Source organism: Chelon labrosus, assembly GCF_963514085.1.
Source record: "Chelon labrosus genome assembly, chromosome: 4".
Lineage (NCBI taxonomy): Eukaryota > Metazoa > Chordata > Actinopteri > Mugiliformes > Mugilidae > Chelon > Chelon labrosus.
Window position 1 is genome coordinate 21,107,333 of NC_140340.1, and position 27,911 is coordinate 21,135,243.

General features: G+C 39.6%; 4 protein-coding genes across 4 annotated transcripts; 1 reads left to right on the forward strand and 3 right to left on the reverse strand.

The window, feature by feature from the left end:
• Positions 1–449: 449 nt before the first annotated feature.
• On the reverse strand, positions 450–2,093 carry LOC311487552 (tumor necrosis factor ligand superfamily member 14-like). Its single transcript, XM_084543861.1, has 4 exons — positions 1,668–2,093; positions 1,234–1,267; positions 1,094–1,159; positions 450–900 (listed from the first exon to the last, which is right to left on the reverse strand). The coding sequence occupies exons 1-4, from the start codon at positions 1,848–1,850 to the stop codon at positions 551–553; spliced, it is 633 nt and encodes a 210-aa protein (XP_084399987.1). The 5' UTR covers positions 1,851–2,093; the 3' UTR covers positions 450–550.
• A 1,376-nt stretch (positions 2,094–3,469) lies between these two features.
• Positions 3,470–5,137, forward strand: LOC311486575 (nuclear factor 7, brain-like; the record flags this gene model as incomplete). The annotated part of the gene is made up of 1 exon (XM_084542477.1): positions 3,470–5,137. The coding sequence occupies one exon, from the start codon at positions 3,470–3,472 to the stop codon at positions 4,904–4,906; it is 1,437 nt and encodes a 478-aa protein (XP_084398603.1). The 3' UTR covers positions 4,907–5,137.
• Positions 5,138–7,075: 1,938 nt separating this feature from the next.
• On the reverse strand, positions 7,076–16,278 carry gmppb (GDP-mannose pyrophosphorylase B). The gene is made up of 10 exons (XM_084542486.1): positions 16,178–16,278; positions 14,153–14,350; positions 13,983–14,063; positions 13,100–13,148; positions 12,668–12,810; positions 11,709–11,867; positions 11,497–11,575; positions 9,465–9,592; positions 9,201–9,383; positions 7,076–9,118 (listed from the first exon to the last, which is right to left on the reverse strand). The coding sequence occupies exons 2-10, from the start codon at positions 14,279–14,281 to the stop codon at positions 8,987–8,989; spliced, it is 1,083 nt and encodes a 360-aa protein (XP_084398612.1). The 5' UTR covers positions 14,282–14,350; positions 16,178–16,278; the 3' UTR covers positions 7,076–8,986.
• A 1,467-nt stretch (positions 16,279–17,745) lies between these two features.
• Positions 17,746–26,433, reverse strand: pde12 (phosphodiesterase 12). Its single transcript, XM_084542471.1, has 8 exons — positions 25,445–26,433; positions 23,725–24,152; positions 23,249–23,354; positions 22,691–22,835; positions 21,344–21,422; positions 21,134–21,256; positions 20,520–20,725; positions 17,746–18,548 (listed from the first exon to the last, which is right to left on the reverse strand). The coding sequence occupies exons 1-8, from the start codon at positions 26,011–26,013 to the stop codon at positions 18,429–18,431; spliced, it is 1,776 nt and encodes a 591-aa protein (XP_084398597.1). The 5' UTR covers positions 26,014–26,433; the 3' UTR covers positions 17,746–18,428.
• Positions 26,434–27,911: the final 1,478 nt, after the last annotated feature.

Below are 27,911 nucleotides of genomic sequence, written 5' to 3' on the forward strand. Positions count from 1 at the left end.
ACATCCACATATATATAGGTACCTAAAAATGTGTTGGGCATATCTTCATGTGTTTTGACATTTTGATTCTCCACAGTAGCAGAAGTAGGCCGCCTTCTACGCTGATTGATGTTTTAATCTGAACACATATTTCTGATCAGATCATTTTATATCCCAACCATGTAAACAGTTCATCTCTGATCAGAGCGATTGATCAGATTAAATAAATAATGTCCATTTCTGTTTTTTCTCTTCTTGTTTTAATCCTTTTTAATCCTTTTTTTGATGATGAACAGGTGTCTTCAAACAGAGTCATTTTCACCATGTTCACAACTTAACGTCATGTGGTCTGTCGTCCCCCTCCTGTGGCATTCACAACCTTGCAAGTGGAAATTTTTTATAAGATCTGAAATCACGGGGGGTGTACATGACTTTCCCTGTGGTAACCACAACTCACAAGTTTTATTTGAAGGCAGCAAAATACACAAACACATGCAGAAACACTCACACTACGAAGCAGACGAAGTTATTTAATGCCTCAACACAAAGCATTAACATTCATCTGCAGTATCTACACCATGAATGCACCAAAGAAATTTTCAAAGGAAGGGTTTTGCATAATCTTTAAGGTATTGCTGACCTTAACATAAATAGTTTGGCCTTCATGGAAATAAAAAGTTCCACCGAGGTAGCTGGTTCCAGATTTTGTGCTCCCAGACTTCATGAGGGTTGTTTCAGGATCAAAACGCATGACACAGTGGTAAAATGTACCACCCACAGTGAAGGAAACTTTGGAATAAACATGGTAATATCCCTCCTTCTGGACTTCAAGCCTCCCGTCTCTGTAGTCCATGCCATGAAGAAGAGAGCGGCGTAAGCTCCAATGCATGACCTGACTTTCATGAACTACTATTGACACATCTGTAGGGACAAGAAGACAAAAGACAGATGCAGTAATGTTAAACTGAATTCTGATCAATGTAACCAGAGTCCACAGCCTCAGATTTATACTGACAGGTCGTAAAATTGCTTTTCTTGCTTTTTATTCATAGGTGCACAGTACCTGGCTGCTGCACTGTAAAAAAAAAAAAAAAAAAACACTCGGTCATCTCACCAAACAGATGTGCCATCGGTTTTGAATGCAGAACATGGCTGAGTCGATCTCGTCCTGTGACGGGAACTGAAAAGTTGTAAAGAGTTACATAGAATAGTGAAATTAATAATGTGGGTGAAATGCAATGAGAGTTTCTTCACCTGATGTCTTGTTAGAAATCAGCTCTGAAACAGCCTGCAACAGAGGTTTAAAAACAAAAAACATTTAAAAATCATCCGTGCTACACACATCTGTCACGAGAGCTATAGTTTTACTGGAAGGGAATTAAATATTCCCTTCAATTCAATTCATATTTTTATTGTGTCTCAGTTTATATATAATAGTGAATTATTTCAGCTCTGACAAACATTTCAGGAGAAGAGCTTGTTTTTCATTCGTAAACTGATGTCTAAATATATTTCTATATATTTCTGACAACCTATTCTTCTCTTTCCCTGAATTTATTTGTTAAGTGACCAGGTATTTTGCAGATTCAAACTAATAATGTGACCACAAACAGACAGATTTTTCCTTTTGTTTTCCATAAGTAGCTTTAAGGTGGTTGAAAGCATCTAATGACGGAGGTGATACTCACGGGTGCAGAATGGATGAGGCAGCTGATGAAATAGGTCTCTGTGGCGATGCCACACATCACCACACTCAGCATCACAAACAGCAGCGTTTGTGAACCCTTGGTGCCGCGTCGCTGCTCGCCTGGACTCTGAAGCAGTGAGGAGTTGACAGCAGTGCCATCCACTTCATTCCTGCAGCGCTGCATTCCTGCCAATATACAATAATTGACAAGAACTGTATTTCCAATGAACAGATATGCAGTCACCCAGCAGAGAAAAAGACGCACCTCCTGCTATATCAGAGAAGCACACTTCCGCTCAATCTCACAGCTCACGGCTTCATGCTGATAAAGTGTGAGGTTTTAAGTGTAACTTCATAATTAACCACATCCTCTTTTTCTCGCATGAAAATGACATGAACTCAAGAATTAACTTTACTTTGTACAGTATGTACTTCATTTTAATCGTCATACTAAACTATTTTTTTCCTAAATATTTTTATTTAAAACACAGGCGTGTGCCTGCCTAATATGCAGAGGTAAACTGTTTTGGGGCTGGTGTGAGAAAGAACGATCTCCCCTGTGCTTTAGTCCAGTCCTAGGGACCACCAGAAGACAGTGGTCAGCAGACCTGAGTGACCTTAACGGGACGTGTGGTTGTAGGAGATCACAGAGAAACATAGGAGCCAGTCCTTTTAGTGATTTATAAGCACTTAAAGTCAATCCTAAAACATACATTGTACATACAACATACATACACACATTTCTATTGGATTAAGGTCAGGACTTTGACTTGGCCGTTCCAAAACATTAATTTTGTTCTTCTTCTTTAAACCGTTCTTGTGTTGACAGGTGTCGGATAGATATCCTGACTCTTTCTTTTAGAATTTACTTCTATCATTCAGAATGAATTGGTCCATTAATGATGAGAGGTTACCCTGGCCCAGATGCAGCAAAAAAGGCCCAAACAAGGACACTACCACCCCAATGTTAAATGGACTGGATGAAGTTCTATTGCTGGAGAATCTGCCACATAAGCAGGACTGGCTGGGGTCAATGATTGTGCAATGCTTGATTATAAATGAACTTGAAGAGAGGAAAAGAGGATATGGTTGGTTATGTTGTGAAATTTAAGAAAACAGTTCAGCTCACAGGTTTTTCTCTGCATGAACGAGACAGTGTTAGACACTGAGAAGAAATGTGTTGTACTGATATTTGCAGTATGTGTATCAGGTGTTTCTATCCTCCCTTCATCTCTACAAGAATATGTGTTCATGAAAAATACAGCTTTTCTTCTTACCAGTGGAATATGGTTGTCTGTCTCTCTGTGTTAGCCCTGCCATAGACTGGCGACCTGTCCGCGGGTGTACCCCACCTCTCGCCCAATGACAGCTGGGATAGCCCCCCACTGCGACCCTTCACAGGACAAAGACAGAAAAAGAAGGGGAAGGTTTACAGTCATTAATAATGTACAATGAGCGAGATGGACTGCTCAAAAAATCATAACCTGGAAATTTATAGGGGATGCGTGCCATATAAGTTCCTCATTCCAAGCCGGTATGTGTATTAAACTTCATTTGTCATGCTGTTTCGTTTGGTCAGTGTGTGTTTGAGTCAGATCAGAGCAGAAGCAGAAACTACAACTACAGATGCAAGAAGACTGGGAGACTGGATTACAAGGATACTGCCGCTTCAATGTGTTGCTGATTTCATGTTAGAAAAAGGAGTTTCAAAAATCAAGATCAAAGTGAAAGATATTTTTTTAAGGAACTTCCTCAGAAAACGGTATTCTATTTTATGACTTTTGTTTTTCACTCTGAGACAAAATGACTTTCCAGTCGGAAGACGATCTCTCCTGTCCTATCTGCCATGACATCTTCAATGATCCTGTCATCCTGTCATGCAGCCACAGCTTCTGTAAAGACTGTCTCCAGGGATGGTGGTCTGAAAATCAAATACCCAGATGTCCAGTTTGTAAGAAGATCTCTCTGTCGAACGAACTACCTCGTAACTTGGCTTTAAAGAACGTGTGTGAGGCCTTCCTAGTGGAGAGAGAACGGAGTGCTTCTGTAGGGTCTGAGTCTCTCTGCAGTCTGCACTCTGAGAAACTAAAACTGTTCTGTCTGGATCATAAACAGCCAGTGTGTGTCGTCTGTCGAGATTCAAAAACACATGCTGACCACAAATTCAGGCCGATTGATGAAGCTGCACAGAATCGCAGAGAGGAGCTCCAGAAACATCTGAAGCCTGTACAGGAGAAACTGAAGATCTTTGAAGAAGCTAAAGAAAACTTTGATCAAACAGCAGAACACATTAAGGTCCAGGCTCAACAAACAGAGAGGGAGATTAAGGAGCAGTTTAAGAGGCTTCACCAGTTTCTACAAGAGGAAGAGGAGGCCAGAATCACTGCTCTGAGGAAGGAAGAGAAACACAAGAGTCAGATGATGAAGGAGAAGATTGATGCTCTGAGCAAAGAGATAGCAGCTCTTTCAGACACAATCAGAGTCACAGAGAAGGAGCTGAGAGCTGAAGACGTCTCATTCCTGCTGAACTACAAGGCTGCAGTGGAAAGAGTCCAGCAGCGCCCCCTGATGGAGGATCCACAGCTGGTCTCAGGAGCTCTCATAGATGTGGCCAAACATCTGGGCAACCTGACCTTCAACATCTGGAACAAGATGAAGGAGAAGGTCTCCTTCACTCCTGTGATTCTGGATCCAAACACTGCTGAAACACACCTCATCCTGTCTGAAGATCTGACCAGTGTGAGGTTTGGAAACAGACAGAAGCTTCCTGACAACCCAGAGAGGTTTAACCAACACCCAGTCATCCTCGGCTCTGAGGGTTTTAACTCAGGGGCTCACAGCTGGCATGTTGAGATCAGAAATAATGAATACTGGGGTCTAGGAGTTGTAAATGAGTCTGTTCTGAGAAAGAAACAAGTACAGATTGGATTTTGGGAAATATATTTTCGTGATGGAAATTGTGTAGCGTCCTTCCCACCACACCCAGAAAAAGTTCTGTCAGTGAAGAAGCTCCAGAAGATCAGAGTTCATCTGGACTGGAACAAAGGGAGGTTGTCGTTCTTTGATCTTGATGCGAACACACACATACACACCTTCAAACACACTTTCACTGAGAAGCTGTTTCCTTACATTGTCACCAAGCATAAAATACCGATGAAGATATTACCAGTCTCTGTAACAGTGGAACAGCACACAGTCCCTACATCAACAGGTTTTTGGTCTAGTTTCAAGACGAACTAAACTTTATCTTCACTGACGTTTCACGGAAACAAAACTTTTATGGAGTTTGAAATAGTTTTAGTGTAGAAATATGTTGGTGTCGATGTATCAGTGATGTCAGAACTATGTTGTGGAGAATATGATTAACTGTAAAAATCCAATAACAATATACTGGCTGATAATATATGCCACCTTTATGTAGTAACTAGAAGGACTGAGATATTTGTGTGGGAACAGCAGATTTGAATGCTCCAGGTTTTGTTAAAATTCATCATGGAGGACTCAAATGGTTCTTCTTTTGCATGTATTCCTTTGTATATATTATAAACTTGATTTGACAAGATTAATGATTTTTGTGGCAAGGGTAAAAACAAGACTAACAATGGCACTCCCCAAAAGGAAGAGGTAGAACTAGAACTACATACGCAGTGTTTTCATTTCTGTAGAGTTTCCAGATGAGAAGTTTTATGACCGGCAAGTGTCAGTGAATCATTGTTGAGGCTGTTTTTTTTTTTTTCTTTTTCATTTCTACTTCTGTTTTTATCAGACCTGTGAATTTTCTATTAGGTGCAAATTTGTAAACGGTATTAAGGGGCTAAAGGAAAGTGATAAGTCTGCCTCTCTGTTTCATGTGTGGCCTTTTTCCTCCAATAAAACTCAAATGTAACTAAAAAAAAAAAAAAAAAGGGAATGTTTTAAAGTTTGCTCTGTTGAAATGTGGATTATTTTTAATAATTCTGTTGAAATCAATAACATCTTTAGAGCTCCTGTATCTGGTTAAAGACTCATATTATCTAGGTCAGTCAGAAAGAATATCTTATATCAATCCATCTGTGACACGATTATAAAAACAAAAAGGGAACATAAATAGCAGCTCGTTTGCTTTTTTTTTGTTGTAGTTGCAACATTTGAACAAATTATACAAGTTCAGTGTCTTACTGCTCTTGACGGGAAAAGATTACTGGACAAAATCCACAAGGAGGGGACATGTGACACATGTCTACATTTTTGTTTCAGTTTCTCTGTGTGTCCATGTTTAAATGAATCAACTGTGAAAATCTGAGATATCCAGAATAAATTAAAAAAGTCCTCAAGAGTCGCTGCTGGATGTGAGTTGGCACATATGTGTTATTGGAAAGAAGTGATCAATGTTGTTGAGAACTGTAAATACATTCCTTACATGCATTCATACATAGTCATTCATGTAATAATAATATAATTATAAAGTAATGTATCATTGTCCTGTCTAGTTCAATGAGTTTTAAGAATTATCATATATTATCTTTTCTTAAATGCGCACTTTTTATTTAGTTTCTTTCAGATGTGTACATTTTAATTTTAGTTTCTCTGCATGTTCATGTTAAAATTCATTTACTGTCTCAAAGATTTGAGATTCAAGTTAAAAATCATTATCAGGGAGAACGTTAGTGGGAAAGAAAAGGTGAAACTTGAGATCTTCACATTCAGCATTATCAGAGAGTAAACTAAGGGTTTTCAGGATCTACGCTGTAATATTTAATAAAGGTTAACGAAGTAGGTAGTGAAGACACAGTGGATATCAAAATCTATAAACACCAGTTAAAATAGTATTTAAAAAAAAAAAATCAAACTTATGTAATGCCACTGAAAACCATGGAGAAACATTTCAGAGAAAAATATGTATGTATGGGTGCAAGTAGTGACGCAGCGATTGAAGACATTGAATGTACTTTTGTTGTTTCCTCCAGTCTCTTTCCTGTGTGCCTGCTGTGTTTGCAACTTACCCATCTTTAGTTAAACCTTAGATTTGACAACCTTTTTTAATATTTAGGACTTTTAATTTTCTGGTCATTTTTCAGTCTCAGTGAGATAACAGAAGTGTTAGTGTCTGCTAGTGTCGGGATTTAGCAGCGACTGCTTTTGAAGAGAAAACAACGCAAACGTTCCATAAATATTCATCTGTAAGAATACTGCAGCGATTTTGTGTCAGGAAAAATGGAGAGAGCCTGTAAAATGAAGGCATCGGAAACACTGACATCAGTCCCCAATAAAAACATTTTGAATGAAACCATCTTCACCCTGCCCCTACCCCTCCTCTCTGAAAGACAGACAAAGCTGAAATAACCCTCATGTGTAACGGTCAGACTGGTGCCAATAATCTGATCTACATCTGTAAAATATATTTATTAAAAAGAAGAAGTGAGCCGTGTATGTGGTCAGTAGATTATATTATTCTCTTTTAAAAAAAGACTTTATAACAAGAATTTACTTCATTCATCCAAACAGAAGTCTTGACAAGTTCAGATTATTGTTCATCACAAAATGTTTCACAACTCGCCGCTTTGTGTTCGAGCCGACAGAAACGAGGACGACATCCAGAAAGCTTTGACAGTAGTTATTTTACTTTATCACCTAATTATATAACGGTAGCCTACCTCGCTTTTTACAACAAGGATAACAGATTAGAAACTAACCCTGCCCTAGCAGACTCTTCCCTTTGTTAATACATGTCATTCCAAGGATTGAAATTTGAATCAGACATTCAGACTCTCAGTTTAATCTAGTGCCATCTAGTGAGTAAAGAGTGAAACCCCAGCGCCCTTGGCTTCAGATGAATGCTAAAAGGTTATGCTAACATGCAAAACGTCTGCATGTGTGTCACCACTTAGCAATGAACAAAATCAAAGTACTCACTAGAAGCTAACTGTTGGAGATGCACGTCCAGTTTTCCACTTTCCACACAGTAGTGAATCACTGTCGTTCTAAATTTTCATCTCGGCCAATTGTGTTACAACCAAAAATACACGACATTCATCAAGTCCTTCACATTTTTCTACAGGTGTTTGCAGGTTGTTCTCATGTCCCATTTACTAAACTACTGCTGCATTATCTGGCTCTCGGCTGGGATTTCATTGTGGGCCGTGTTTCAACCAATACAGAGAAAATAACACCTCTGGATCGACTGGATAGTCTTCAAGCCAATCAGAGCAAAGTGTGTGGCATTAGGTGATTAAGGCATTCTAGACAGAAGCCTCAATCACTGTTAGTTGTTCATCCTTTAAAGTATTTCACTGTCAATATCTTTGTAACTCTAAACCACTCACTTCTCCAATGGCAGCCGTTTTGCTGTAAACTAATTCAACTCCACGGCTCTCAGATGACGTGTATGACTACGTCGCTGTTAGTCTTCTGTCTATCCCCACATAAAGCCCCGCCCGAACAATTTGATTGGCCCGGCAGATCTTAGCTGGAGCATAATCAGTTCCCAACAGAGAGACTTCAGACTAACTTTCCACCACGAAAGATTTGTGGGCGGGTGAAGTTGGTCTGGCGTCCAGGCCAGTGAAATCATCAACCAACAAAAAGATCCACTGATAAGTGAAATGTTTTACATATTGTCAAGAATCTTGCTTCTCTTCCAGATGTCAAGAATGGGGCTTCACAGACCATTAACACTTCAATTTGTTGCAGTGTTTTCATTCATACCCAATTATTGCATCTTTCCAACCTCAAACCAACGAGACAGCAGCATCAGTATTTGGATTATTCTAGTGAGTTTAGTCTGATTGTTGGTTGGTGGTCAGAGCCTGGGAGTCGTATTTGTGTCCTCATTTGTTGTGTTTCAGAAAATCACTCAACTAAGACTCTCTGGAACAGATGCTATCACGCTTCTTTCCCAGCTGAGAGGCTGCAGACCAACTATCCACCACAATGAATTTGTAGGTGAGGTATCTATGACCAATACTGCACTTTGTATTAATAAGTAATAATCTCTGTTTGATCCCTTAGCATCTGTTCAATGAAGCTGTCCAGGAAGTGTAAATGCATAGTCAATCCAAACAGCAGCCTAATCCCTACGCCCCAGAATACATCACGCCCCCCTTTTACCATTTGTCACATTCAAGACATAAATTTCATTAGTGTAAACCTTTCTGCTGTCTGTTGCTGGACCATCGTATCTGATGGAAGTTGCAGCGGAGCAGGGCTAAAAACTGAGTCCAAACTGAATTTTAAAGAAGAAAACAAAAAAGCTCCCTGTTCTTTTTCTTCTCATTCTCCTCCACCACATTCGTCCTCCTCTGTGGCACAGTTTTGAGTTGAGTCCGTATAAAAGGCCCAGTGCTACATGATGATCCGTGGCTCTGGGACAGACTCGCTGATGGACTTGTGAGGCAGGACGTTGGCGCCGTTCAGGTAAAGCTCGTCGTTAACGATCACGTCCTCCCCCAACACCGTCACGTTCTCCATGCGCACCTGACGACACAGATTAACCCGGTCAGGGTGTTTCAGATGACGTGGTTCATGCTCGGAAACTTCCAGTGACTCCTCTACTCACCCACTGGCCTACAGAGGAGCTCCACCCGACAATGCAGCTCTCCAACCAGGAGTGCGATCGGACCCTTGACCCCTTCAGCACCGTGCATCGTTTTATCCTCACGCCGTCCTCCACGATCACGCCAGCGCCGATGGTGACGTTCGGACCGATGGTGCAGTTCTCCCCAATCTGTGCTGTTGGGTCCTTTGAGAGGAAAACACAGAGGATCGTCATCGTTTAGCACAAACCCTCACATCATGTGAAGCCACAACAAGTTGAACTCACCACCAAGACGTTGCCGAGGAAACCGGGTCCCGTGCGTAGCCTCTCCGGAGCATGTTGTCTTAGCGACTGGAGGTACATACACATCCCAGTCAGGAAGTCTTTAGGCTGACCGATGTCCATCCAGAAACCTGAAAACAGACAGAGAAAGAAAGAAAGAGAGACAGACAAACAGACGAACGACATATAGAGATACAGACAGTAAGTTAGTAACTACAGAAACTACCAGGAGTCTCTAGCAGGTGAGTTACTGAAGACTTCGCCAAAAATCAAGTGTCAGTCAGTCTGTAGTTATGTGTTTTAGGTCTGCCGTAAACCAAAACCACATCCCTGTAGCGTCAAGCTCTGTTCTAATCTGAGCTTTGTCTCTAAAATAACTAACGTCAGGGCAGAGATCAATAAATAAATAATAACTTAATATGTGTGAGTGAGAGAGGCTTTGAAGCTTGTTCCAAAATATGTATCACCCCCCCTAAGTCATGATGCACACACAACAAACAGCTGTTCACGGTTCTGATAAAGCAGTAGGTAGAGATCCATCAGAGGAAACAGCTGTTATAATATTCTACTGCACATATGGTGTTGGTGTTCATTTACATCAGATCTCAAGTGCTGAATGAGGACACATGTGGAGACACATTTTAATGCCGGGTGTGAACACGGGTACTTAAAGCTGGACACTTTTGGGACAGATTACCCAGGACAGATGTTAATGCAAGGTCTGAGCATCTACTGAGGGTAGACAGAGAGACGGTCTGTCTGTCAGGACTACAGGAAGGGAGGGAGGTTTCACTGCTCATCTAGGTGGTGCCACCGTTTCTGACAAAGCCGACGAGAGGGATGAGGATCTAGAGAAGCACCAACAACAGATTTTTCCTCTGGTTGGTTCTGATCTGTTCATATCTTCATCTGAACTCCCCAAAATTATAAAGTTGTACATAAAGATCAACTGATCTGCAGACAGACTTCATGTTTTCTTAATTTTAATGGTGCTTCTCTACAAACAATTCCTCTCCAGACCTACATGATTTTGGGTGTGAAGAAAAACCCAAACACTTACGTCTGGTGGAGCTGTGAGCTGCAGAGACCAGAGCGAGCACACGGGTCAACTTCCAACAATAAACTACGTACATCACACAGATATTAACTAATGTTTCTAAGTAGGGCAAAGGAGAGGTTAACGCCGTGTTTCATCAGTTACTACCATGCAACGTTCTGTTAAATATGATCTCCTTCAGGCACTTTTTAAAAACTCAGCTTGCACAAGCCGCTGCTCCCTTCGTCCAATCAACAGAGGTTATTTAAACAAGATGACTGGGCTGACAAAAAAAAGAGAAACCTTGTGCAGTTCTAATTTACAGAACTGCACAAGACATTTTTCCTTGAGAATAAACATCTCAGAGTATTTTCTTACTGATAAGATGTAAAATTGTAATACTTGTTACGTTAAAAATGCGTTTATTTTGTTTTTTATTTTAACATCCCGATGACATGATTCATTATAAGCCTTTTGGTTTTTATTAGCTTGTTAAAATAATCTGATGACATACACAATTCATTTACAGATTAGTGCCATTAAACAACAGAGACATTGTTTTACATTTATTCCAAAACCTCCAAAATCCTTTTGAATGTTTGCAATTTTGTAAAACAAATTCTAATTTATGCATTTCTTTAGTTTGGACGTTTAGTTTGGACAAATACTATAACATTACTTACAAATAAACTATATTTACTACATAAACTCTCTTTTTTCTCTCTGTAAAAGTAACAAAGCTCATTTTCATAAAAGTGTACGGCCCCCCAAGGTTGATCCAAAACAAGCTCACATAAATTAAATTAAATTATTTGGAATCAAAATGAAACCATATTATTAAAATCTATAAAATTAAATAAATCTGCTATTTTAAACACGAAAGGACATAAATGTTTTGCATGAGAGTACCTCACCTTGTTCGGTGTATCAAAGGTTTATAATTTTAGGAGGAATTATGATCATGTGGTCAGAGGTTTATTATGGCGCAGTAATAGTTACCCTGCAGCTCCATGGCGTACAGCTGTCCCTCCTCTGCCATGACGGGGAATATTTCTTTCTCTATGGATGTCGGTCTCAGCTGCACATAAACAGACACAAGAGAAAGACACAACCATGAATAAAAAATAAAAAAAAACTATATGGCATGATGTACAAATAGAAACACACTTTCTTTTACAACTACTAATACAACGTGTATGTGTGAACCTCACCTGGATCCTGCTGAGCATGCTGGGATTGAAGATGTATATGCCAGCGTTGATCTTGTTAGAGACAAAGACCTGAGGTTTCTCAACGAAGCGATGGATCCTCCCGCTGTCTGTCTCGAACACCACCACGCCGTACTTAGAGGGCTCCTCCACTCGCGTTACCTTCCGTCAGTCAGGTAACACACATCAGTCTCATACCAAAACACATTCTCTGCTCCTCTGATACAGATTTTATTGTTAAATCTAAATGAAATCTCTTCAATTTCAGTTAACTGTCCAGCTCTACACATTGAACCCACCAGAGGGCAGTAAAGCGTCAATTCTCAGTTTTCATTACATCCTAATAATTTGTGGCGTAGATGGTTTTATTCCAGCTTGGGACATTAGTTGCAAGTATACTGCTGTTTTCTGTCTCTGGTTATCAAGTAAAAAGCAGTGTAGTTATGAGTTATGAGTTATATTTTTCCTTTCATTAGACTAACCATAACAAAATAAAACATCAGATGGAAGTTAAGATGATAAGAATAAAGATTTTCATTTGGTCACTTGCATTAAAGCTTATTTATGTTTATATTTAATTAGTTTTTAATGTCATCTTCACAATATTCACTTGTCAACATCAAATTTAAGGAGAATTTATTTTAGCTACTATATTTCCAGCTATTATATCTATTGTCTAAAGCGTGTCTTTCACTCTTCATTTATCAGATTTAAAATCCTTGAAAGTGAAATCTCTCTAAATGAATAGATTCATGAAATCGGTAGCAATACCCGGCCCTACTCAGGACAAGAAGCATGAGCTCCCTGCAGCTTTCCAAACATTTTTTTTATATGAATCATTTGAAATGTCTGATTTTGAGTCTGACTGAATCCTTCACTTTAGCTCAACCTGTAAAAACCTGGCAGGATAAACCTGCAGCTGCTGTAAAAAAATAAAAACTTTGTGTCTCTGTCTCTCTCACCACGATGGTTCCCTCCTTGCCGTGGTTGCGGTGAAACTGCAGCAGATCTTTGAAGGGAAAATCACAGATGACGTCCGAGTTGAGGACGAAGAACGGCTCGTTGTCTATGTTCAGAAGCTCTCGAGCCAACGCCAGGGGACCCGCTGTGCACAAAGACACACGTTCAGTTTCAATTATTTTTTTCATTAAAATGTAAGTTTATGTCTTAAGGAAGCTTACACTAGAAAACTGGCTAGGACTCTAAAAACTATGTGGCTTAAAGTATCTGGACAGGCATGGATTAATTTCAGTCTGGGTCTGTTTCTGCTTTGTCCAGGACATTAAATACAGTTAGCTGACCGTGAATCAGTGACATGATCAAGCTGAACTTCGCTGTGAGGTACAAATAGTTTCCTGTCTGTTTGGTTTTGTCTGATGTGAAGAGAAACTCACCGGTTCCCAGAGGCTCCTTCTCATGAGACAGAGAGATACGAATTCCGAGCTGAGGAGGAAGCAGTAAATCAGTGAGTATGGTGCAGACTAAGATCAACAATTATATCTATCAGACGTAAAACACAACAGACGAGTGTTCAGAAATGGTTGAACTGTGAGGGAACATCAGCTGAATCCTGATCACAATAAAATCCTTTATGTCTGATCAGGTTTTACCAGAATCCCCTTTGACATGTATAAAGAGTAATCACTAACTCCTTTTTTTATTTATTTACTTATTTTTCTTCTGAAATGAACCTGGGACGATCAAAATAAAACAGATGGTGGATTAGACTATTTTATGGAAATGTAATCTCTTTATAGCCTGGAAGCCAATCTGAACTACCCACCTACGAATCTTTTGTGGTGGAAAGTTGGTCTGGAGTCTCGGGAACTGATTTTGCTCCAGCAAAGATCTGCCAGGACTATCAAATATTTTGGATGGGGCTTGATGTGGTGATAGAGGAGCATCATCTGAGGGTCTTGGAGTTGAATTTGTTTACAACATACTGGCCTGAGATTTATTTCCACAATATTTTCCCTCTAGTTTCTGTCCTCTCTGTCGTCATACTTTTTAAATCCGATCATCTTTCAGGTCTGACAGTCGTCTTAGAGTTGGAGCTTCTGTCATTTTTTAGATCTCCTTCATATATGGACTAATGTCATTGTGTGGTACCACAGGACCACAGAGAGATTTCCAGTTTAATTTTAAAAACGATTTATTTAAACTCAGTCTTAGGTCACTCTTTAAAAGTCAATCAATCATATCATCGTGAACATAAATACGAGACCCAGTCTTGATTCTGTCAGTACATGCTGAACAGTGTCGGTTTGTTGTACGTACTCTCTCCTCCTGGACTCTCATCTCTCTCTCCAGCAGATCCGACATGTAGCTCACCGCCAGAACCACGTGATTCACCCCGGCCTATGAACACACACACAGTAACCAGTCAATACAACACAAATGAACATGTCAGCAGTACAGGTAAATCCTGCCAGGTGTTTTCTCCGTACCTTGACCAGGGCCTCCACCTGGTGCAGCAGGATGGGTTTGTTGCAGAACTCCACCAGCGGTTTGGGGACGCTCAGTGTGAGCGGTCGCAACCGAGTCCCGTACCCCCCGACCAGGATCAAAGCCTTCATGCTTCTGCCGTTAGCAACAGTGACCAGGACAAACACAGTTCATCAATAACGATGAACAACCGTCCTGAACTGGAAAGAAGAGAGTGACAGCGAATGACAAAATGCACTGTAAATGTTTTTATTTCTGATTCTTTTATTATACTAGTGTGAAGACACATTTTCAGTGTGTCTCCTGTCACAAGTTTATCCATCTTTTTTCTCTGTCAAGAAAACAAGTGATTAAAAGGAGGTAGAGTATACGGTCCACCCAGTTCTTTGCCCCTGGCTTTTCCTCCTGGATAACTATTTCACTCCACAGAAGACTTCTCTAGCCCACTCCAGGTAAGTGATGCGCTGAATCATTAGCGACTGTGACACCCAGTCCTATGTAACAAACATCATTCTCTGCATCTACAAACTTGAAAATCAGGTTAAAACTACTTTCTCACTATTGGCTCTTAAACCCAAACGGGGACAAAATATAAGTAAAGAAATTACGACGAGGTACGGGATGATGTTCTTCTGCAAATCCACTCTTTGTCTATATGCGTTTAACATAATTTAATCCAATTTAAAATTGTACACTGCACTCACTGGACAAAACTTATTTATTCTGACTGGATTTATTCTGACTATCGCAGGTATTCCAGGTTTCATTTGATCCAGTGGCATCAACAATACTTTTTGGAATAATACCAGTCACAGTAACGCTCCCAAAAATTGAAGCAGGCCTTGTAGCCTTCCTGACTATATTAGCCAGATACTACTTCACTAGAAGTCTGCTTCTCCTTGATCTTATGACACTTGGATCACAGATGTTCTTAATTTGAGTATATTAAAACAGATTAAGGTCCACTGATACGTTTATATAACTTATGATTAACTTATATACGTTAATCATGGCAACCTATTTTGTGTGTCTGTGTAGGAGATGTACTGAAACAAACTGTAAAGGTTGGAAATACATACAGAACATCTGTAAACTTCGAGATTAAAGAGATGAAACGGAAACCTGAAGGAAGTACTCCAGGAAGTATGATTATCATGTTTCTCTGATTATTTAGATTTTGCCAGACCTGGCCCAAACACAGATCATCCATCCATCAATCAGCTTTACCTGCTTATTCTTAGGAGGATGCCTTTTACATGGCACAAAGACAGTGACAATTGCATCCTTGTTTGGGTTAAAAGACAAATGTGCACCTCATGAAAGTAGCTGTCACTGGACTCCAACTTTGATTGAGCAAAAACGGAAACAGGTGAGTTTATAATTCCATTATAAATATGGCTTTTTAATGTTTCTTGACGCACCTGTCACGCTCTTTAAATAGTTTATTCTTTGTATCCCTGACAAAAGTCTCAGCTTTAAAACAAATGATCCCGTATGAGGAATTTAAATGTGTCCTCCTAATGAACCAGATCCTGGCTGTTAGTCATGGTGTCACCACAGATCACAAGATTTTATTCATTCTTTAAGGAAGTCCAGCTGTACATCCGTGATAACGTACGTAAATTATTTTACTTTCGATACAGGGCCAAAATTAAAATCAACAACAGTGACCAGGCAAACACAGCAATAAAACGAGAGCATTCAGATTAAAATGGTAATAATTTCATCAAAACATCGGCAACAGCTCAACAACACAATAGTTTTCTCTTATAAAAAATATAGTGACAATTTATGTATGAAAAGTTGCACGTTTCAGTCTGAACAGTGAGTTAAGAGTCGAGATATAAATAAAGACTGAACTCATGTTTTGGTCTCTGACTCCACTAGCTAGCTCACGTTAGCTAACGCAGCTAACCTGCTTTAGAAACTGACCAGTAACTGACTATAACCCGCGTGCTAGCTAGTTAGCACGCAGCTCCTAATGTTCAGAAGTCTGTCCGTGAGTGAATAAATGTGAACAAACTTACAGGGATGTGTTCTCCGAAAGTCTTCAGCAGATTTCTGAATCACTGAAACTCTGGGAATGACACGTAAGATCATTCAAACCCGAATTCCTTGTTTGGCTTCCGGTACAGCCACTCTACGTCAAGTCAGACGACGTCACACGTGTGTTATCCGATTCTGCTTTTCAAAATAAGAGACGTTTCAAACTTTTTATTTTTTTACTTTTTATTTTTTACTTTTATTGAAACGTGCTCACCCGAGACAGCTTTTATGAGCATATTGTGAAGAAATGAGAATATTAAAATTGTCAGACCACATATTATAGATAGAATTTTACTTTCTTATTTAACTGGGGCCATTATTTGGGCATATGAACACTTAATGATTTCTCTCATTTAGTGTGGTATTCATTTGTATTATCTTTATAGAGTAATCCAGGATTAGGAATATAGACCTTTGATTGGTTATGTCGCTTTTTAACAGTATGAGGTTGTACAAAAACCCTTGAATAATCTGGATTGTCACTAATTGTTTGATGCTGCAGGGAAAACTCCCAACTGGACTGGACATACGTGATACCGAACCATGGAAATTCAAAATAAGCACATAAACAAATACTAAAGACGACAATCAAAGACAAACATAAACATAATCAAAGATCTTTCACGAAATGCTATGATAATGGGAAAGCAAAGCTACAAAAAGAAAAAAGGAAACTTTTTGGTTGAATTCTTCCAAAATCATATGTCATCTGTTTAGTTTGCCTATGTCATTCTATTTATCATTCACATTTTATATGAAAACGATTTTTGTGGCTGCAAAAGAAGAATTGATTCAAGAAAGTACGCTTCATTTTGTATTTTAAAGGCCAAATCATTCTGTTTCCGGTGTGGATGAGTAAACCCTGGTAACCTTGACGGTCTCCTCTAACTGCTGTCACTGACTCGGGGATGTTTATCTAACCGCAGTCTAATCTGAAATCGTCAAAATAAATAATAATTTATAAAATAAATTAGAGACAAGTGTCGGTTTTGTAATTCGGCCATGCAATAGGTCGAACTGTTACGATTGTCACTAATGTTCCGTAACTGTTATGAAACATTTTTATTGCTTCCTGACGATACTAATAATGGTATGTGCCACTCATTCTGCCCTGCCCCCTCCGGTACTTCTGACCAATCAGAGAAAAACAGCGTGGCGATGACCGGTGGATAATCCATCAACGATTTGCATAAAAATATGATGGAAAAAAATGCCACTACAGTAATTGATTTTACAATCTGGTCGTTCTTGTTTGTTTGCTGACGTTTTACCGTTTCCATGGAGACCTTTCAGTTGCGTTTAAGAGGCGGAAAATGTCAAACTTTCCTTTCAGGGAAATAGCAAATGAAACAAACTAATTTTCCAACTGGTTTGGACATTTTGTCATGAAGCTGACTATAATCTGAAAAACTGAAAAGTCAGATATGTACTTCTGTTCTAGAAAACACGTGGGTTTGATTCTTAGATGTGCCAGGCTATTTTGCCTTTTGATAAGACTGTGGTATTACCGTTTATGCATAAATGTGTTAGATTTAATAAATATAGTTAAAAAAATAAACAAACAAAAAAGGTCAAAATGAGGCAGTTTGTCAAAAACAAAGAATGCAGAAAAAATATATAAACAGGGCTTTTTTAAAACAACAACAAAAAAACTCAATAACAATGTTATTTTGTTAATTTAATTTGATGCACCTTCAGTGTCTTCCTGTCCATCACCAGATTTATTGCAAACCCAGTGTGCAACAATGAGCCAACGATTGTAGAAGTCACTGCTGCAGACTGAAACTTTATTAAAACAATCTTAAAGGCACCAAGAGCAACACATCTGTCATTATTAATAACAATAATGAGGATGATAATAAATATAATCACATTAAAAAGTTAATTTGTTTATTGGTCATGTCACAGAGCTGTTCAAGAGAAAGAAACCGCAGGAGTTAATATGCAGCTGAGGACAATTATCAAACCAATATGATGTAGTGATGCCAGTAGTTGCCAAAGTAATGAAGTCCCTTTAAAACAAACAACGTATGTTCAGTCAGTTCTGTCTTTTTTCACCCAAAACTGAATATCAGTGATGAAAAGCATCTTTCATTAATCTGGACAGTAAATAATGCAACACAATCACAACATTTCCATCATGCTGTAGTTTAAGACAGTTCTCGTCTGGTGTGAGATTATTTCTCTTTTTGTGGTTCTCCATTAAACCTGCAGGAACACAAAGGTCAGAGGTCAGGGGTTCCAGCGGAGGTCACAGACCAAGGCGATGTGGTCGGAGGGGTGAGCCACGCTGGGCAGAGCCTCGTAGGTGGTGACCTCCTGGTGGCTGGGCAAAGGAATTATCTGCTCCACCTGCACATACACACAGATGTTTTAGTTTCAGCCAAGCTGGTTTATCATTTCTACGATTTACTTATTTTCTATTCCTTGAAAAAAAAAATAATAACTGCATATACTATGTACATAGTATCTCTCTCTGACAGCGGTCCTGAATTACAGCAACGAGTCAACTTGTTGAATATTTAAACACATATCAATTAATGATACAGGACACTTGATAAATTTAAAATACAGGTTTTCATACAATAACGTAAAGATTTCTAAAATGGAACATTTAAGACGTATTTCCCATGTACTTAAGCTAATAACATCCTTTATACTACATTGTTTAATAGCTTCCAATTTGAAATTAAATAAAGACTTTATTCATAAAAAATAAAAAGATAACCAATACTTTCACATTCAAAGTAAACACATAAACAGCAGTCTAACACAGTTACACATTTTGAAATACACAAAAAAATAAGCTATAGAAGCAGCAGGACAATTAAATATTACTTTAATACAAATGTTAAGAATTTTTCCTTCACCGCAGTTTAGCAGTGTTTGGAATAACCTTCGTTACCTAACGCCGTTCTTTTAAACGGCGTTAGGTAACGACGTTATTTTTTCAGTAACGGGGTAATCTAACTAATTACTTTTCCCGTCGTTACAACGCCGTTAACGTTACTGGAGGTTAAATGCGGTGCGTTACTATGCATTGATTGAATAAACTGTGTAATCCGAACGCACCCCTGGCTCACCGCTAGTGAGGAGGTGGGTTAATAACGAGGTAAGCGATTATGATTGGCTAAGGCAGAGTCATGTTTCATGGTAGCCAATCAGAGCCAGTGGTTTTACACACATGCCAGCACACGTGCCACACACACACACAACAGCTAAACAGAGATTCGATGAAGCAACAGAGATGGCGAGTCAGGAGCAATCCGATGAAAAGTTGGCATTTTCAAGGTGGAGATATAAGCACTACTTCAATAAATAAAAAAAAATAATTGTGGTCAAAGGGAGGAACGTGCATGTAAGCAACTCTAATTCAATGAAGCATCACACAACGACACGCATCTACAAAGCTAGTGGCCAAAAACATCGATACCTCCACCACAGATGATAGCTCGCCGTCTAAACCCTATCGAAATATAAATATTATATATATATAAATATAATATATATAAAATATATATATATATAAATATCGAAAGTTATGTACAAACATCTGTCTGTTCTACTCATTTCAACTGACTTGTGAAAACTGCTCTAAAAAAATCCAAATTCTTTGACATATAGCAACTTTGTTTTTTTTTTAACAGTAACGCAAATAGTTACTTTCCCTGGTAACGAGTTACTTTTATTGTAGAGTAATTCAGTTACTAACTCAGTTACTTTTTGGAACAAGTAGTGAGTAAGTATAACTAATTACTTTTTTAAAGTAATGTTCCCAACACTGCAGTTTAGCTTAGCTTAGCATGGACAGTCAATTTCATTTATTTTATGTCAACGTAAGGGAACCATATTCTGTATTGTAGTCCATTAATTTCAACATGTTGTAACAGTAAAATGTTGCAAAAATAACGTCTGTGGCTCTGTAGGTATAAGAGGTTGTCCACAAACCAGAGGGTTAGTAGATTGATGCCCAATATGTTGCTCCCAGTGCTTTACATTGGTGTGTGAATGAGTGTGTAGATGTGTCACTGTGACTGTAAAGCACTAATAGGTAGAAAAGTACTTTATAAATAAATGTAACTGACATTTCGTTCAAAAGTCTGACATTGTCTTCTCTTTTAATTGGCTACACAGGCTGCAATGTGGCGACAGAGAGATGCATCTCAAATAACGATCAACAGTTTCTGACGTCAGGAAGGTGTGTGGAAAGTTTCAGATGCTATCTGATGTGAAATTCAGACAGAACAAAAATGTATGCTTTACAGGAACAGTGGCCTTAAAATGGCAATACTGTAGTAGTACCAGCATTATCAGTCTCTGTACCTGCATGCTGTCTGGCTGTATAAAGACGTAGTCCAGGCAGCCGTGAAATCCTCCCACGTAGTTGGTGTAGGCCGGCTGACCGCAGGCACTCAGCAGAGGGGGAAAGGCAGAGAGAAGCTCCATGTTGCAGGACTCCTCTGGCCCCGAGCTGCTCCAGTCTGCATGCTGCTGAGGAACCAGAGCCTCCGAGAGCAGCTGGGATACACCTGAGACAGGAAGAAAACAACAAACAGGATTCACACACCGTCAGAATATAAAGACACAAGACAAACATACAAACCTGCAGGTGGGAGATGAGTTAATGACAAGAGCATGACATCCTCAAGAATAGGTGAGGAATCACCAGTGTAGTCTGTGCTGGTATAATAGGTACTGCTTGACGCTTGCAACTGAGTATCAGTCTGGATACACTGGTGGGTATGTATGTGTGTGTGTGTGTGTGGTCAGTAGGTCAAAAACGCACCACCACATGTAAATGGTAAGCAGCAGGACTCCACATGCCATGCCACATGCAACTCCTATAATTATATAAACCGGTCAATCCTTTGTCATAACAAATACTGATAAACGCCCACTGTTGCTTTGCCTTAAAGCCCGGTGAGGGTTGGAGTTACCTGAGTTTGGTGTGGAGTTTAAGTCGCCACAAAAGACCAGCGGGGCTCCAGGCGCAACTTCCGCAATCACACGGCTCAGGTGCTGCAGAGCCACGCCCATCTGGACCAAGCGAATGTTCCCTCCTTCAAAGAAGATGAATTCAGTTTTTAGTTTGTTCCTGAGATCGTCACTCTGCCGTCTGATCTGTTAAGAGGAGTGAGCCGTTTTACCTTTCGGGTGCCAGTACAGGTGAGTGTTGGCCACACAGACCTTCCTGCCTGGTTTGTTCAGGTCCTCGAGCACACTGACCTGGAGAGAAGTCAATGATTCAGAGAGAGGCGTAAATAAGATTTGAATTACTGACCAAAATGTTGATTTTTGTAATTCTGGTGGAAAATCTTTTTTTTTTCTTGCAGAGATTTGTAGCATGTTTTAAGACATTAACCACAAACTGCCTGAACTCCAACATGACCATAAACAGTTAAGAGATATTAAACAAGGCACAAAACATACTTTATTGGAATATTTCAAAAAAAACAAACAATGAATTTAACCATATTTTTATGTGATATGTTACAGAGGACGTGACAACATCCTCAGCCCTGTCCAGACCTTACATTAACATCCAACCTGGACAATCCGAACACTAATGACCGGCATTAAGTACCTGTGTTCACAACTGGCATTAAACTGACACCATCTGGTCAGTAGAATATTATAACAGCTGTTGTCATTAATGACCCTTCACAGGGCAAGCGGTTACAGAAGATGAATGAATGAATGAATGAATGAATGTTGTCTCTAATGGATTTCTACCTACTGCTGTATCAGAACCATAAACAGCTGTTTGTTGTGGGTGCATCACGACTTAGTGGCTGACACATATTTTGGAACAAGCTGCAAAGCCTCTCCCATTCACAGATAATAATCCTTCTATTTATTTATTGATCTCTGCCCTGACGTTACATGGACGGACAGAATATTTGAAGAGGCTGTCATTATTTAATGAACAGACATCAATTATGGTGCTTTTGTCTTTACAGGTGATCATTTGCAATAATCCATGTTTATTTTTTTGAATGAAAATATATAAATAAACTCCTCTTCCACAGATCATTCCTATTGAGCAGGTGGTCTTTAATGTGACACAGGACTCAGTGTATGTTCACACTAACAAATGAATGAGGTCAAATGTGTCTCAGACCATCTCCACATGAAGTCTGAGATTGGATCAGCCAAATGCAACCTCAAAGTGTCCTGTACATTAAGCTGGTCACTTGCGATCAGATTGCCCAGGACGGATGTTAATGAATGAGGCCTAGGACTTTGATGTTGGGTGTTTCTGCTTTACCCGTTTCAGTCCATTTCAGCTGGTATGAAAACCAGTGTTTGGAATAACGCCTTTTAAAAGAACGGCGTTAGGTAACGACGTTATCAACACTGATGAAAACACACTGCCTTCCATCACAAGATCTTGTAAAAAGTATGTGTTTGGAGCCCAAGTACAACTCAACAATATTGAAACAGGTCTGTGACGTCTTCTATTCATATGTCGCTTAGCAGGTGAGCAGCTGTACCTGCAGTGTAGTGGACCTCTTCAGGATCCTGTCCTTCAGGGAGCTATTAGTAGAAACCTTGTCCAGCAGCTCAGAGTGCACGGGGTCAGAGGTCAGCGCCTCACTCAGCTGGATGTCATGACGACTCAGCAGTCGAAACTTTGACCTAAAACACAACAAGATTTACTTTACAAAGTGAACGACTTACTTTCATTTTATCATCGTCACACCAGAGAGGAACGGTACTGATGATAAGAAGAACATACAGTAGACAGCTCAGTCTGTAGATGGACTCCTACCAACAGGTTAACCTGAACAACAACCTCTAATTACAGGTGAGTAACAGGTGGGCAACACTCACAGATGTTCCTAATAAAAACCTAAACGCCCCACCAGACATTTTGATCTGAAGACTTGGATGAAACGTCTTCAAGAAACCCTAAAGGTTTAGTTGCTAAAGGACCATTGATACTGATCACAGGGTCTGAACAATAATCAGACGACCAAACTGTGGCTGTAACAGATTGGCATAAAGACATAATCCATTAAATGCAGATGCTGGCTGATGGTTGACCTGACCTGCGGTAGAAAGTTGCCAGTCCTTCATGCTGCTTCTCTTTGACCTTGAAAACACCGTCCAGGCCAAAGGCATCCAGCGCTGGCGTCAAACTGTCCATGAACACCCCTGAAGAAAATATTTTAAAAACCGACTTGAGGATTTTATGAACTGATAACGAATCTTTAAAATAAAGATTGATTTAAATTGGAAAATTGATTTTTTTTTTAAACCCAGCCCTAGTTATGCCAGGCAAGCTCCTACAGCTTTCCAAAAATATTTTTCACATGAATCATTTTTAAAGCTTACTTTTGAAGCTTTAAATATGACAGAAACTAGCCACCTGAAGTGACACTTTTGCTAGCTGCGTTCAGCATCTTCCTTCAGGAACACTTCCTACAGTATTTGGACTAATTAACCTGCATATTACTCTGCACACACCTGAGAAACGTAGCCAGCACTCACACTGGAGAATAACAGAACAATCTGGAGTGATTACCTTTGTCAACCTCCTGCAGACAGATGATGTCAGCATTGTATCCGGCCAGCTCCTTTTTGATCAGGTTCTGCCTGTAGTCCAGCTGAAGGGCGTAGGGGGCACAGTACGGGTACAGCACTGTCTTGGACAGGTCCGTCTGGGCGTAAATGTCAGCGAGTATGTTGTAAGACACCACCCTCATGACCGGCCAGTCCGCCTCTTTCACAGTGTACAGGTGGCGGTTGTCAAACGTGCACACCCCTGGTCCAGCCTCAATTGCTCCCACAGAGACCAGCTCCTTGGCCGGACCACTGCGGCTTCCGTCTTTGGGTGTGCAGCTCAGTTTGAGCCGGCAACCGATGTCCTGATTGGACGGGACGAGGACTCGCCCACATCCAACTTGTGTCCAACCACTGTCCTCACCCGTAACCTCCTTAGTGGCATCAGACCTGGAACGAGAACAAAAATGTCCTCAAGCTCATTCATGACACAAAGTCTGCAGATTTTCTTTCCTTTCAACTAAAAACACATTAAGTGAACAACTATTTTTGGTATGGAGCCTTTGGATTTAGTTATTAAAGAGTTGTTACTAATATATTTACTTTCTAGTATGTTTTATAGTTGAAAAATAACCTCATGGCTTTCCAAACCAATGCCAAGTATTTTTTACAAATTAAATCCAGAATTGCAACAAATAGTCGATAAACTAAAGAGTCCATTGAACTAATCTCTAATCCTGTGTATTAATGAATGTTATGATAACTGAATAATGGTTTCAGATATGTTCAAAGCTCGTTTCAGCTTATGAATAACAGTTATATTTGACTTAAGATAAACTTCTTTGACTACTGTCTTGGAGATAAAACAAGATATTTAAACACTTTAGGAGACAAAGAAAAAGTCATTAGGTACACTAATGTTACATTCTAATATAAAAGTCATGCACTAAATCTCTGAGTCTTCATAAAGGTCCTAGTATTCAGCATTAGTTTCAAACAAAAGAAGGAGCTGGATCAACATTTCCGTTTTCAATTAGTCAGACTGGAAACCGTGGCTAGGCTAACAACAGCTAAGGTTAATCAGCAGAAGATAAGAGCCAGATTGAGACTGTTAACTGACTTTACTGTCATCTCACAAAACATCACACATAAATATACATTGAAGCAGCACTTGTAAACAACAGGCAGAGCATCCAGGAATGAGGCTATTCATGTTTATAAACTAAAAGAAGAATATGTTCAAGGGCATATGCTGCATGTGGAAGAAGGGCCTATTCCCATGTGAGATCGGTATGTGCTGTGAGGGCAGAAGTGGCACACCATCGGTGGTGAATTTCTTCAAATAAACGCAAACAACGGGCAAACATGACACAAGATGAAAAGAGCAAAACAACTACAAAGAGAAGGACAATGCTACTCAAACTCATAGTCTGTTGTTGGTTTGTGTCTCCTTTACTATATTACTATAAATTTACTATATAATGTGCAGTCCAGTGAGGGAAAGACAACCTATTTGAAACCACAATATAACCAGATAAATCTGATTGCTGAGTAAATAGTATCAGAATAAAGTGCACACCTGGACTGTTGGAGCAAAAGAAATGAAACGTATCACTGAAGCAAATAAAACATGGACAGGTGCACACGGAAAGGATGTTACAAGGCAGTTAAATGATCATTTAAAGCTTCTTTTGTAACATTCGCATCATATGATCATAACGCCTCATTGTATGTGTATTTACCTTGTGTTCGGCCTGTTTTCTTTGAACCATGTGAACTCGCAGTCCTGCAGGTTTCCAAACTCCACCTCCAGCTTGGGGCAGACGGGGAACCCGGACAGGAGGGACCCCGGCAGCTCAGCGGTGGTGAAAGTGGGGGCGTTCCTCTGCACCGAGTATTTCACGTCTCCCACCTGCAGCACAGCTCCGTCCTGCCACGTCTCCGAGTTCAGCACCGTGTCCGGCACCTCGTCTCCGCCGTAGAGCAGCTTCACCACGGCAGGTTCCTGCTGGGGTTCCTGCTGTGGTTCCTTGTTCTTTTTAGACTTCTTCGCCTTTCCTTGGTTCTTGGCGATGGACTTGGAGATCCGGGCCAGGACCTTCCCCAGCGGCTCGTCCTGGTCCCGCAGCATGTGCTTGTGGCTGCCGTCCAGACAGAAGGAGATGGTGAACTTGGGCTCCCCGGGGATGCACCTCACCATGGCAGCCTCCATCCCACCGAGGAGGCGACAGGCTCTGGTGAAAGTCCTCGGTGAGGAAGAGAGCAGGCGGCGGGGTAACAGCGCTAAAGCACCGGAGAGGTGGTTAAACATGAAGCCCCCGATGCAAGATGAGAACAGCGAGGTTAAATACAGTAGAATGAACTGAACCGGTCTCAGCAGCAGGTAGCGTAACCCCGACCCTCACGTGACCAGATGGGACCGTCTGACAGCTACACCGGTTAGCCAGATGCTAATTAGCCAGTTGCTAACCGAAAAAGAAACACATTACAATGTCGCGTTTAATTCATCCATGAGCGATTTCGTTAAAACCTAAACAACGCCGGACTTGGAAACAAAAAATACTAATTTAAACACTTGTTAATAATCACAAAACATTAGTAAGTTTTGTGTCAGTACTTCTCTCATGTCAGCGTAGGGTCTTCTTTGTCTAAAATAGATGAACGGTTGAACCCTTCTACAGAAACCAGAGCGCCCCCACCGGACCGAAATAGAACTACACCAGGAGCAATGTTAATGTGTGGGAGAGTCATTTTACATCATTTTAATGCTTCTGTATCAAAAAATAAATAAATACATAAAAATAAAAATGAGCTAAATCAACGACACTTAAATGTTTTACTCTTATTGGAGTTTCAAATCAAATCAAGCTTTTTTTTGTCATTTTGAAATACATAAAACAGCAGATAGAATGAAGGCATTTCTCTCTGGGATATGTGCATACTGTAAATAAGTAAAGACTTATCTAAATAAGTAAAAGAGTTAGTTAAATAAGTAAAAGAGAATAAATATATATATGTTAGTAAAGTGCACATCCCGGATCAGATCAGCAGTTCAGCAGCTTGTGGAAGATGGCTGTTGAGCAGTCTGTTGGTTCTGCTTCTAATGCAATCAAGTTGATTGAGAGGATGAGAGGGGTTTGTAATTATTCATGACATATTCAGCCTCCACAACCTCAGCATTTTAATTAGCTTTGGTTGTTTTTTCACCAAACTGTAGTTGTTATTATTAGTAGTAGTTGGAGAAGTAGTAGTCTTATCTTCTTTATCTTATCTCATAACGTATCAATGTACATTTATTTAAATTCAGTTTTAAAATACAATTTCTTTTCCTCACTTTGTATTTACTAATTCAGTTGAGTTATAAAGTTTTTATTTGAAAAACTACAGAATGTACCCCAGCATTGGATAAAAATATGGATGTCTTGTGTTGGAAAGTGCAGTTACTCTTTCCTTTTCATGCCACATTATCACTTTCTTCTATTCTGCTACAATTCAGAGACAAATATTACACTTTTTATTTTACTGCATTTAGTTTTTCAGTACTTTACAAGCTGAATTATTCATATACAAAAGGTATGAAATATAAGTGGAGTTTATAGTAAATGATCCTTTGCTATAAATTAAACAACTGGTGGCCAACTCATTTGTTCTTCTTGTGGCTGAAGTTAGCTGAATATGACTGCACTATTATCTAATTATTATCTTTTGTGTTTCTTATTCAAATCCTTAGTTTTTCCTTCCATCTAATGGTTGTCTGTTATTGCACACCAGCCTTTTTCAGTTTTAAGATTATGCCACCCTAAATTCCACTCATGTGTTCATGTATATAAGTAAAACTTTATATTTAATATAAACTAAATGCACTCAAATAATAAAACAATAAGCTGTGAAGTCATACATTTACTTGACCCATGAATACAAAATGTTTCATCCTGCTTTCTTCAAAAATCATTTATTCATTGTTGGTCATTCTTCACATGAACAGGATTTGGAAAGAGGCTACTTCGAAATAAAAACTGTAAATAAATAAAATGAACACGTTATAAACTGAAAGTTGATTGTTGTATCATCGTGTTTTTAGTCTTTATTCATTCAACAGCCTTTGCTGAAGTTGTTGTAATTTTTACCACATTTGGTTTTGACATGCGGCTGGCAACGAGTCTGCACTACTGGGAGACAAACCAAACACTAGAAGATTTAACGAGATTA

Bases quoted from the DNA above. Each gene is read 5' to 3' on its own strand.
- LOC311487552 (XM_084543861.1), bottom strand. From the start codon at position 1,850: ATGCAGCGCTGCAGGAATGAAGTGGATGGCACTGCTGTCAACTCCTCA. The intron at 1,268-1,667 runs GTGAGTATCACC...CCTCTGTTGCAG, and splicing joins GCCTCATCCATTCTGCACCC to GCTGTTTCAGAGCTGATTTC. The intron at 901-1,093 runs GTGAGATGACCG...TTGTCCCTACAG, and splicing joins ACCGATGGCACATCTGTTTG to ATGTGTCAATAGTAGTTCAT.
- gmppb (XM_084542486.1), bottom strand. From the start codon at position 14,281: ATGAAGGCTTTGATCCTGGTCGGGGGGTACGGGACTCGGTTGCGACCG. The intron at 13,149-13,982 runs GTACGTACAACA...CTTCCTCCTCAG, and splicing joins TGAGAGTCCAGGAGGAGAGA to CTCGGAATTCGTATCTCTCT. The intron at 9,384-9,464 runs GTGAGTTCAACT...TTCCTCTCAAAG, and splicing joins TCCTCGGCAACGTCTTGGTG to GACCCAACAGCACAGATTGG.
- pde12 (XM_084542471.1), bottom strand. From the start codon at position 26,013: ATGTTTAACCACCTCTCCGGTGCTTTAGCGCTGTTACCCCGCCGCCTG. The intron at 23,355-23,724 runs GTAATCACTCCA...TATTTTCTTCAG, and splicing joins TCTGCAGGAGGTTGACAAAG to GGGTGTTCATGGACAGTTTG. The intron at 21,423-22,690 runs GTACAGCTGCTC...ACTTCTCTCCAG, and splicing joins AGAGGTCCACTACACTGCAG to GTCAGTGTGCTCGAGGACCT.